Below are 13,087 nucleotides of genomic sequence, written 5' to 3'. Positions count from 1 at the left end.
ATAAACCATCCTTCCTGTTAGTGCCTCTTCCTGTTACTAGCTTGACCTGTCTTTGTGCGTCTCTCTCACTTTCACTCGGTGACAGACTCGACTTTTCTTTCCTCTGACCTCGCAAAGCACTGGGATGGTAAAATGTAGTCTTGTGATTTGTGATGTTGGTTAGTTTGTGTATCTTTTGTTCACAACACTGGATTTGAAACCATGTTATTCTCTGTTGGAAAATCCTGCCAAATCTGCCTTTTTGGTTGACCTTATTGAACCGGAGATAGTTCACCCAACAATAGAACTACTGTCATCATTTATTCACTCTGATGTCAATAGGAGCCTGTATTTGACTCTTTTTTTTCTGTGAAACGCAAGATATTATGTGAACCATCTCAGTGGTTATGTGTCCATACAGTAAGCCAATGGCTTCCATTGCTGTTTGGTGACCAACGCTCATCTAAATCCATATTTTTTGTGGTCTTTAGAAGAATGAAAGTCATACAGGTTTAAAAAGACACGAGGATAAGTAAATGTTGAAAGAGTTTTTGAGTGAACTGTCCCTTTAAGGATGCCAAGATGGTTTTTGAAACATAGCTGGCAAGACAAACATCACGTGCTTGGGGACAGGGCAGCATTGAGCTGGCTTTTGCAAGAACCGATCACATTTTGCTCTAGATTCATGTAACCACTGTCATATTTACAGATTGATTTATAATTTTGTGAGCCGTAAAACAAGAGCGTATGATCCACACTGGTGGCCGTTCACCCGAGCTTGTTGTGTAAGCGTCTTGTTACAATTTTTCCCAGGTGGCATTGTTTATCTTTGACTAAAGATATAAACAGTATTTTAAAGGATTAAAAATAATTTTAGTACCATGTGGCAAAAACACATTAAGTGTCTTGCTTATTTCCCACTATTGTTTGACTGTGGGCTGCGACTGGTGATTTGTGTGTTTAACCTTTGCTGAGTTAAACTTTAAGCAGGTCATTAAATCTTGCCTGAAGATAAAACTGTTTGTTTTGGAGCCTGAAACAGATTTAGGACTGATGTTTTGATGCAGAAATGCTTATTTTTTTGTCTAGTATATACTCATCTCATCTGTAAGTCGCTTTGGATGAAAGCGTCTGCTAAATGACTAAACGTAAACATACTCTAGAGGCTTTTTGGGTATGTACTGGTTTGTCTAATTATTTTGTTTGATTTTCCGTAGCCTTGAGTGGCCAATTATTGACAGCTTTAGTCAAATCGAGAAAGAAGTTTGTACGTTTCAGAGATGCCGGCGATATCCCCTCATTTCAAGGAGAAGCTAAAACGTTGACTTTTGCCTTGAGGCTAAATCATTAACATTATTCGACTTCCATTAGCAGTCATTTTCAGTGAATGACCAACCAATAAAAGTCTAATACCAAACCCAGTGTTCACTGCTAATGTATTTTTAGGGAAGGAAAAATCCTTCCAGTCTCTTTGATTAATCACATTATAAGCAGAGCAATTTGAAACCACACATGCCTTAGTCCGGTCTTCATCATCCGCCTGTGGCCAAAGTTGTTACTTTACTGGCGTGAAGCATTTACTCATTAAATGAATAAATCCACGACACCTGCAACAAATTCTCAACAGTTTATACATTCAATGTTCGTATTTCCTGTGGAACGACAAAACTATTCTAGTTTCTACACTATTGTTGCATTAGTAGAGCGTGACAATCTGTTCTAAAGATAAAAAACACAAGTAAAAAATGTTTATTATCATTTTTTATACGGTGTATGTCTTTTTTATTCTGCATAAGTTGATCAAAGGTCACATGACCAGCCATGATAAATATTATGGATAAAAAACCTGTGAATAGAGTGCTGCAGTCATGAGACAGTTTTGTAGGTCAAACCCTGGAAATGAGATTTCATTTTGGCACATCCGGTTCTCTTGTCCTGAGATCAAAACATTTTTGAAGTTTTTGTTTAAATGCCTAAAATAATATCTGTTGTTGCTACAAACTCAAGGGATTTTTACATCTTATGTAAACACACCTGTATTACTTTTTATTTAAACCTTTTACAAGTCTTTAAATGTGAATTGTTTTCACAATTTTGCAGTAAAATATCCAAAAACCACTTATACATTTTGTTCAGCTTAGTACTTACAATATCTTAAATGTTTCCAACAACTTGTAAATCGTTGGAAAATCGGCATTCTAAACAGTGACACGGGGCTGTGCAATCGCCTGTCAATGACGTCATATCCGCGTTCTCCTTTGTTACCTTCTTTACTGAAATAGAAACCGGTGTCCTGGACAAATGCTAAAGTTTATTTATTTTATATTAAGATTTGCTTTATGGTTTGTTGTAATATTTATTTTTTCTGGGAATAATATGGATCTACTGTGTTGAGCCTTCCATACCAGATCAATTTCCTTTTTAAAGTTATTGATGCCATTTTGTTGTATTAAGAATTTGTGCTCAGTAAAAAAAAAAAAAAATGTGGACAAATGCGAAAGTGGTGTCTAGCGTCTAGCAAATCACTAACTTGTTTTTGAGCAGTCACTTATTTATGGACCACAATTATTCACAACAATTCTAAATCTTTACCTCATTCGCTAACATGATTACTCGTTCCCGTCTGATTAATGGTCATCAGTGGTGAAGTTGATAGTTTTTACAAACTGCACCTTTAACAAATGGGTTGCTAACAAGTTTGTACTACAGACATCGTCAGGTACATTAAATGCATACCAATATAAAAAATGAAGCTACCTAGGCACAGTCCCACAAAAATTTGGTTGTAGTTGTAGGTTGGCTTTTGATTTCTGGTGATTGTGTTAAGGCTTTACAATACATTTGTTAGTGATCACAGAGCTTTTTTTTTGGTAATCCATAATTTTGCCAGTTTGATGCTAACTTACATGTTAATATACAAAAAAACATCATCACTGCAGCACTCGCTACAGGGTATTACAATAACATCGTAAAAAAATGCTTGCCAATAACAGAAAGTGCAAGACACCTGTGTATCAGATGAAATTTAACTTAAGAGTATATCTGTATTTTGGTTGAATAGATGTTATTCTGAAATTGTGGTCTAAGCTTTTCTCTGATGTGGTCTAAAGGTCTGTACATTAGAGTCTTATGTAACCTCATATTCAGAGCTGAAATGTCAGACGGCTGAACAATGGACTACCATTAGACTGCGAGAATGCAATTGCATGAGTACGGGGAGCTCCATCAGGTCTGAATAAAACACTCATTCCTGCATGTACAGAAAGCCACGTACCGCTGCCTCATTTTCAGATATTATGATCTTCCTCCAAGTCCATTTTCGCAATACACAGGGGAGCAATGTTCTCTGTAGTTTCTCAAAAATGCTCAAGCGTTCGTTACCAAGTTACCTTATTTTGCCTTGCACGTTCTCTTTTCAATCAATTTGGAGCACTCTAGAAGCATTAATGATTTTAACTAAGAGAGTTGTAGGGACACTGATTTTGTTTTTGGAACGACAAAGCAAGTCTCACGAATTGTTCGGATCTAGAGCTAGGGATTTAAACAAACCTTATCATCATTTCATTTCATTTACAAATCTGTTTTTATCTTAAACTTTTCTTTTTAGATCCCTCAAGATACTCTCGATATGCAGTTTTCTCTTGAAACTGTAATATTGCATCATCAAATCTATAAATTGTGAGGCATATACCTAGACATATATATCTTTTGAAAGTTTAGAACCTCAACTTTGCACATTTATGTTACACAGAACATAATATGGTCGGAAGTAGTCTTTGCGAAGCCAAATCCCTGTGAAAATCCACTTATAATATTAAATTCACAAAATCACAAAATGAGCCATTGATCAATGAAAGCTCTCGCTCATATCATTGTATATTTCACCCATCAAACACTTTAGAGTAACAGATCAGAAAAATTGTCAAATTATTGTCACAAGGGGGCCTTACGCAGAATTTTATTTAGGGGCCACCTCTGTGCCACCTATATAACCGATTATTGTCAATCCTTGATTATTCGCACAATATAAATCTAAGACACCCATTAGCAATTTTATTTGTTGTTTTTGTGTTCATTTGCATGCTTCAATGTTTTTACCCTTCTACGGATTTTAATTGTAACAGTAGCAAACCCACAAGAGTGGTCAGGTGTTAATTTGCACTTAAACATTCAAAGTCTTGCAGTTCCAATTGACATACTTAATGTGGTGTAGTGAAAATTAGTTAAATAAGCCAGTAGACAATGCATTTACTGTTAACATGTTAACCACTTTAATTACTTTTGGTTAGAATTTAGCAACGTGCAAATAGTGCATTACAATCCACAACAAATAAAATGACTTGATATAAACAGTATCTTTTTATATAAAAAAATTAATTTAAATGGACAATATTAAACTAAATAATAAAATAATAACAAAATGGACAGATCAGATGGATCTGTAACAAGGTGGTTCAAGAATAAAACATAAAGCTGAATATCAATCAACTTCAAATAAAATCAAACAAAAACAGTATCTTCTTATATAAAAATAAATACAATTATGATGTAGAAATTAAAATAAGTTTCTAAAATAAACACTTTATTTTAGACAAACTAACTCAACTTTACATACTATCAAAAAAATGTACATTGAATAATGCATTTTGTATCATTACCCATATCCATTGAAATATTATTTTATAAATATTATTTTAAATATTATTTTATTATATTATTAGTCTTAGTTCGCTTATGCCTTGGGCCGGCTCTGACTTTGAGACATTGTATATTTCTTTTTTGAAATTCTCACAATAATCCTTAAATGGGAGACCGATTTAAGATGCTCCATTAAATCTCATTTCCGTCTAGAAGTAAAAATTGAAACACAAAACAGATTTACTTGGGCTGGCAAGCAAATAACTAGCAAAACTCCTAGCAACCGCATAGCAACAGTCAAAACTTTAAGGACGTCAAAGCAATCATAAAGTAACACCCTGGCACCCACGCTTCATAGCAGCGAGTTTGTGCGCAGGCGAACACTGCTTATTTTATTAAAAATGTAAAAATAGTTAGCCTTGCAATGTAGTGTCTTTCCTTTTAAAAGCATTCCTTAGGGACCCGCGTACAGCATTTTTTCTTCCACCAGAGATGCAGTAAACGCTTTTGTGAACCACATAGCCTGAAGCCTGCGATTAGCCGAAAGGGAATGAGATTATACTACTCAAGTTGTTCTGGAGCGCTCTTAAGAGATGAAAGCATTTCATACGAGTGACATCCTTTATGTCTCTCTGGCTCCAAGAACAATGCCATGCTCCAAAAGATGCTCTCTCCTCCTCTTTCCCCTTCTCATCTTCCACTTTTTCCCATCATGCAATGCTCTGGCTTCCTCCCTCTATCTGCTGTGTGTATGTGGCAGCTGTCTCGGTCGTGGCAGGCCGACGATGCTCTTCTGCGTTATGGCAGGTGGCACGGAGCCGACTTCTGCTCCCGTGGGAAAGCGAGGTCCGGGCGTCAGCTCCCTTTCCTGCTGCTCCCATTGCTGCTCTCTGTTTCAGGGTTGTAGCTCATCTTCCTCCTGCAACAACACCTCCTCTTCCTCTTCCACCGGCCGGACCAACAGCTTCTCCCTGCACCCGCACCCCGTCCCGCAGTGCTCCGTCCAAAGACAGACCCCTCAGCATGGGACGCCCACCTCTGTCATCACCATCACCCATCACAAGTCTCCCACAGCCAGCAACCGAGCTTGCAGTCAGCACCCTGCAGGACTGCATCAGGTCAAAGAGGTAGGGACGGCTCTAGACTGAGACCGATAGCTTCTGTTGTTGAGACAAAGTGACTTGTGAAGTCTGTCATCTCTCCGATGCATGACTTCAGGACTCAAAAAGGTCTTTTTTGCTGATCCAGTTGGCCCAGTAGTTACATGTTTTTGAGAAAAGCAGTATCTTGTTTCTTTAAATGTAAAGTTGTGCCTAACAGTGAACACACGTACTGATAAACATGCACCTTGAATGAAGGTCAAGACACTTTGGATAACGCAAATATCCAAAAATAACAGTTATTTATTTCTTATCACACAAACTTTGGCGTTTCCTCATATTTTGCTTTTAAAATACAATGCCGGACATTCTTGGTAACTAAAGAGTTATTTATAGATTATTGAGCCTGCCCTTGGTTTTCTGTATCTTGGTAAGATATGAAAAAAATTGAAAACCAAATGTTTATGTTTCTAATATTCTTCAATTGATGACGTTTTAGGAAGTTAGACACTATTTACAGCAATTGACTTGTAAAAGATAGTTGTTGATATCACAGTTATAATAGTCCTTTGAGTTTTATTAATAATTTGAATTAGCCTTTATATATAGATTGTATGTCAATTTTTGTTAAAGTTTTAGCAATTTTGGCAAATGCATTTGTCATTTTCTAACGTATTTGTTTATTTTTTATGTTGCTATATGAGATTGGTTAATTTTTAATTTTGGTTTAATAGTTTTTCTTTATTATTATAAGTTTAGTTCTTTCAATTTATTTCAGATTATTTAAAAAGAAATTTTTCCAATAATATTTAGGTCAATATTTGATTTGATTTCAAAGTTTTAATTTTAGTAAACATAAACCAAGTTTTTTTATCTCAGAAGTGCGGCATTTGGTTAGTTTTTACAATCAAGGAAACACAATGGCAAGTAAAATGAACATGTCGTGTTAAAGGATTAAACACACTGGGTGATTCAAACCATAAGCAAAATGGTTAAAATTGCTACATCCATTCTGGATGTCATGCTTTAAAGGGCTACAACAAAAATTGGACCTTCTGTCTATTCTGGGCACGACTTTTAAGGGGATATGAGTTGGTTTGGTATAATCTGTTTAATCTCCATAGGTTTTGTATGCAGTCAGCAGCACAGGTTCTGTAAAGCTGCTCCCTTATGGAACATCTGAACCTCGGCTGGCCTGCGAGCGCTGCGTCAGCGTGAGAAAGCGACGCTTCAGCAGGAAGCTCATGTCATCACATTGTTTTGACATTGTTGCAGTGAAGCCTTCTCGATGATGTCAGGATATCACAAACTGTTGACAGTAATTTATGGCGACAATTAAACCCTCAACGCGTTGTATTAAACTGAGGGTTTGTAGCATCATTTAGGGTTTGAATATGAGCAATTTCATGAATTAGTTATATTATAATAACAGTTAAAAACGAGCAAAGCTTTAATAATACAAAAGCTTTAAAGAGTACCTAGCATATGTTTTTTTAGGTCCTACTTTGGTTTATGGAGTGTCCAACAACAAGTTTATGTACATACAATGTGTAAAAACACGATAATGTCGTAATAATAGGCAGTTATTTGTACCTTACTTCTTGACAGACTCTCAAATGATTCGTTCCGTGATTCATCCGTCTAGGCCCCGCCTACCCGCTAACCTTGTGTCATGTGATTGGTCAGATGGTGTAGTCTGTTGTTATTGGTCAAACGCATTCATCATTTGTCGCAAATGGAATGGCTCCCATCATTACAGATTACGGTTTACATGTGTTTGGATGTCTTTATATATATATATATATATGTGTAGATAGAGATGGCGGCAATTTTACCGAACCAATTTGAGCCCGAGTCTGACGTGGAAGAAGACGCTAATCCACACAAACTCCACCATGACTGGAGCAGATGTTTGTCAGTGGGAAGTGACAACTCTTGTCATAAAAACTCTCAGTGTGACAACATGCATGTTGTGCTTTTGCTCAGCAATGAAATAAAATATTTGTTTTCCCTTTAAATAGTGTTAATACGTTAGTTATACTATTATTTCATCTTAACTGTGCGTTGCCATGGTACATAGACCATTTCAGAAAGTCGACGCTATGAAAAATGATATATATGAAACCCAAATATATATATATATAGATGCACGTGCGGCAAATGTTTCAAAATGCAAAGTTAATAGCCAGATAAACAAACTGTAACACCCCAGAAATAACGGTACAAGCTAATGTTGGCGTTATATCCATTAGCTAAACACAGACATAAGGTACAAAAATATTTCTTGAAGTTAAGACAAAAATGAATAGTCACACTTACAGGTTGTGATTCGATGGAGCTAACAGGTTCAAATAGAGTTTGTATTCCCCCTCTTTCAAGGATCGTCGTTTCACATATCCTGCAGTAAACGCGCAAAGATCATTAAACCAATGTTCTGTGAAATGACGAGCGCACAGTTAAACCCTGGGGTTATACTCCTGTGGTATCGTTGGAAAAATGAATTGTAACCATTTTTCCCTCAGACGTTCTTCCTTTGGTAGTTGAAATAAGACGGACTTAGTTTCACACCGTAGAACACAGACTATAGACATGATACACATGCATCACGAACAGGCGACAGTGTTTGTGGGAGGGGAAATAAGTTTTCGCGTCAGTCTCAGCAAAACGTAGGCGGGGACTATGTCTAGTGACGTAGATACGCGAGTTTACTAGTTCACGTCTAGTTTGTGTTATTCAGAGTCGACTCCCATTTTACAAGCAAATAACTTTGTTATTTTTTTCATCTTCGGACTTACACTTGGCAGACAGCTTACTTTCAAACACGGCAACAGAACAGACTGAATGAAATGTCATTTTCATGATCTCATGCTACGTACTCTTTAATACACATTAGATAAATATCAAAGAATCTTATCTCAGATGTATTTTGTTTTTCTAACCGGCGGTGTGACATTTTCCTGACAGCCGGCAGCTTTCTCCGCCTCTTCGGGCATATTTTTTCCCTCTAATCACACAATGCCGTCACTTTCACTGGAGTCCAAAGAAAACATACGACAAGCCATTGGAAACCCGCTGAGCCTCATAAAAAGAGCTTTCAAAATGTGTGCGCGCCTAAGCGACGAGATGGAAATTATTATTAGCGGTCTTTCTGAATGTCTCATCAGCATGTTAGGCAGACTCATTTTTCTGCGTGTAATGAAGGCAAGAGTATTCAATATTTAAATTCAGCGCAGGAGGGTAATGACATTCCCCTTATTTGTCAAATATTGGGGTGGATTCATTCCTAGACCCATTCAGCTAACATTTTCAGTCAATCCCTGCTTCATCACCTCCAGCCCCGGAGTCGACCCTCTCCATAGACCTATTTAAAGTCATCCAGCCTCATTTACACCCACTGATAAGGGACTCAAAAGGGTCAATAGTGGGCTGTCAGTCAAAGATGGGCTTTTTGTTAAAGACACAGACTTCTCCCTCACTACAGAATGGAGAGTAGAGACGCTTTGGTCTGTTGTCCTCCTGGAGCTTCATATTTATCTCCAGTTTCTCTTTTCCACAGAGAGGAATCTATCGCTGTCTTTTTTAGGCTTCGCTAGACAATTTTCGTCTATCAGCACTTCATATTCTTATACTCTTTATTTTCCCTGTTGGCACATTTCCTATGTTAAAGGAGTAGTTCACTTTCAAAATACATTTTCATGATCATTTACTTGCACTCATGTCATCCAATTTTTTTTTTCTTTAGTGGAAAAGAAATTAAGGTTTTTGATGAAAACATTCCAGTATTTTTCTCCATATAGTGGACTTCAATGGACTCCAAACGGTTGAAGGTCAAAATGACAGTTTCAATGCAGCTTCATAGGGCTTTAGACGACACCAGATGATGGATAAAGCTCTTATCTAGTGAAACGATTAGTCATTTTCTAAAAAAAATTGTGAAAGCGCACCACAGAACAGAGCAAGGCGAGCATTTGTGTTTAAAAAGCAAATACATTTAATTTTTTTTAGAAAATGATCGTATCGTTAGATTCATCATCTGGTATCGTTCAAGCCCTTTGAATCTGTACTGAAACTGTCATTTTGACCTTCAACCTTTTGGAGTCCATTGAAGTCCACTATATGGAGAAAATGTTTTCACCAAAAACCTTCATTTCTTTTCGACTAAAGAAACAAATACATAAACAGCTGTGATGAGTAAATTATCATGAACATTTATTTTGAAAGTGTACTACTCCTTTAAAAGCGTTTATTTCATAGCCATTGGCATTAAGTCATGTCAGAGCATTGAACATGACTTTTATTGTTAGATTGAAGTTGTTGCCATTTAGAAAGACAGTTGTTCTCTTTAAATCGTCTGTGGGCAGTGTTAATGTTGAATAGGAGAATCTACTCAGACATCAAAAACGACATGCATCACTTAGAAGTGATTTTGAAAAGCAACCTGAAGTGAATGTATTTGCATAAAACAGTTACCATTTTAATTATCGCACATCTTTACTTTTATTCAAGGGTTGATATCTAATTAGTCACACAGCTTTCTCTCAACAAGGGTTTGTGAAGGTTACACTTTTCACACAGAAATAATGAGCTTGTATTTAAGATAATCATCTTCATAGGAATGTGTTGATGGAAGGTTACAAGACTCTTGTTTCTGTGCGTTTGCATTTATTCAGCGCTCATTTTCTTATTCATGCAATATTGATATACCGCAGACTGTTCTTTTGTATCCGATGATCTGTGATGTGTGGTGCAGTTACCAAAATGAAAACTTTTGCTTTAATGTTAGTATTCACTGGAAGGTGCATAAACGAAACGGGTTTGTGCAAAGCCTGATCCTTGTTCAAGCACGCCGATTTCAGCATTATTCCAAAAGTATAAAGCATGTCCTTCAGTGGAAGAGATAACATGTCAATGTCACAAACATGCCTCCGTTTGATAAATGACCTAAAAATAGCACACCATCTTAATGACGTGTTATTTGCTTTTGTTTATTTCCAGGTTCATAGGCAAAACACCAGATTTTTAATATGGTCACAGACTGTTGGATTTTATAATCTTAGCCAAGTATCTGTAACATTGTTACATGTCAGGAGGAAAGAATAAATGGTAAAATAATGGTGCGTGTAGAAGTGACAGACCAGCCAGCCATGAGGACAATGACTGAGAAATTTGAATAAATAACTTTTCTTGCTAGGAACACTTTGCAGGTCAAAACATAGTTGAGATGTTGAAAGCAAAATTAAAACGAGGGAACTAGAATTTTATTTATTCAAAGCAACAACATGAACAAACATTATGCATGCGTGCGCTCGTGGACTGCCCTTAACTTCTGTTACATATTCGCAAATGAGCGCCTGTAGATGATTTCTGATAGCAAGCCAAAGAAAGCGAGAAGAACCGTTACTTGGCTAAACTTGCCTCTCCAATATTTAGAATTTAGACTGCGATGCCAAGCTCAACCGCTAGATGTCAATGTCTCATAAATTCTCTTTAAATGTGACAAAACTACAGGACCCATTCAACAAATTATTTATTGGATAAAATTAATATATCACAATATTCAACAAATTGTTTATTTAATACAATTATTATACAATACAATAATAATATAAATTAATTTTGAAATAGTTATATTAACGGACACATGTCAGACCGATAAACAAACATACATAAGTTAACTCCAGTTCAGGTGCGCGTGTCTGATGAAACGGTCTATAACGCACTTTACAACTGCACATGCAAAGGACTTTAAACGCATAAAAATACAATAAAACAATGGAAATGTTCAAGCATTTTTTTAATAGTTTTTTAAGTTTTCCTATAGTCAACATGAACTGTAATTAGATTGCAAAAGGCACATTTATAATTCTTAAAACATTCCATAAAATAAAATAAGAGACAGTTTAAATTGATAGGATGGATTTATAATGACAATTTTATGCCATACAGCAGATCCTTGTCTGCTGTAATGATTTTTTGGACTGCCTTTTTCACGCGGTGTTATAAAACACTGCAGTTGCGAGCGTGTGATCTCCCAGCTGTTGCATCATCAATGCAGAACCTGTGTGCAGGGAGACATGGGAATTCTGTGCCAGAAGCAGGTGACGGCTGTAATGCATGTCTCATTCCTTTCATACTCACATAAAAAGTAACAGATCAGAGAGAGAATAAAGAGCTCGATACATTTTTTATGAGAACTTGGTGGAGCTGAGCCGCAGAATCTCTTCCTCGCACAAAGTTTGCCACGTGCTAACAGACAAACAGTGATTGTTAAAGGAGTCATTTGACACGTCTAAAATGAATATTATGGTTTGTTTTAGATGTAATGTAATGTGTATACATGATTTAAGGTTCACATACCGGGCATGTTTGTATCTCCTCCTCTCTGAAACGTGCAGAATTTTTACAAAGCTCATCGCTCTGAAAAGCGAGGTGTGCTCTGATTTGCCAGTTAACCAGTACATAGTGATTGGTTGAATACTGCAAGCGTGTGACTGAAATGTAACTCCTCTTACCATATTTGGAACATCAGGGGCCAGATTCACGAAAATGTTCTTAAGACAAAATATAAGAACTTTCGCAAGATAAATTATAGGAAGTTCGTAAGAATGTTCGTAAGTTCAATTCTCAAACATTTCTTAAAACATTCTCGAATATTTTCTTAAGAATATCTTAATTTTTGTCGTAAGAATAAAATAAAATGACTTAACTAGCTTGCGCGTGTGGTAACTGTATATGTTTATCTATACAATAAACTTAATGTGTTTAAAATGAACATCGCATTCTTATGTAGCATATATATTAGCATGTGATGTGTTAAACGGCATTTACAATCACTTGTTAGCTAATTGCCTATGTTAGCAAGAGTTAAAAAATATACTTATAATAATATAAAAAAATATTTAAACTCTTTTTGGAAGTTACTACGACATAAGACTTGTGAACCTCTCCGTTTCGAGTCACTTTGTCCCAGAATAATGTAAAAAGCACTATAAAGTGAATCTAGACCTTATTATTATATTATATAAGTAAACGTCAAAATTATGATTCCGGCTCAACACAATATACGTCACATGTGAACCAACCAAATACACGTATTTAACATTTTACCTTTTGAGATTTAAGACAAACGTGAGGCTGTCTTAATTTTAAGATGATATTTACGACAGCTTTAGTTTTGAGAATTTGGATTCTTCTTAATTTTTCTAAGAAAATTTAAAGAACAATCTTTTTTTGCAAAGACATAACATTCCAAACTTTTTCTTAAATTGGAATTTAAGAGAAAACATGGCAGATAAGAATAATCTTCTTCTTAAGAATGTTTTGTGAATTTGGCCCCAGGTTCCAAAGCAATTGTACTTACACTACTGTAA

The 13,087-nt window shown here is 36.1% G+C and overlaps 1 protein-coding gene across 2 annotated transcripts in view; it reads left to right on the top strand.

The window, feature by feature from the left end:
• The window catches only part of osbpl10b (oxysterol binding protein-like 10b), a 42,980-nt gene that overhangs the window by 6,901 nt on the left and 22,992 nt on the right, over positions 1–13,087 (top strand). The window contains exon 4 of one of the 2 annotated variants that reach the window (XM_056762229.1): positions 5,517–5,744. The exons of the other annotated variant lie outside the window; for it this stretch is intronic. Coding sequence (XP_056618207.1) covers positions 5,517–5,744 — 228 coding nt within the window. The remainder of the gene's footprint in view (positions 1–5,516; positions 5,745–13,087) is intronic. 2 annotated transcript variants of the gene reach the window in all.

The sequence above is a fragment of the Triplophysa dalaica genome, chromosome 12 (genome assembly GCF_015846415.1).
Source record: "Triplophysa dalaica isolate WHDGS20190420 chromosome 12, ASM1584641v1, whole genome shotgun sequence".
In the NCBI taxonomy this organism is placed as follows: domain Eukaryota; kingdom Metazoa; phylum Chordata; class Actinopteri; order Cypriniformes; family Nemacheilidae; genus Triplophysa; species Triplophysa dalaica.
Note: the sequence above shows the minus strand (reverse complement) of the source record. Positions and strands in the feature narration are given on the sequence as shown.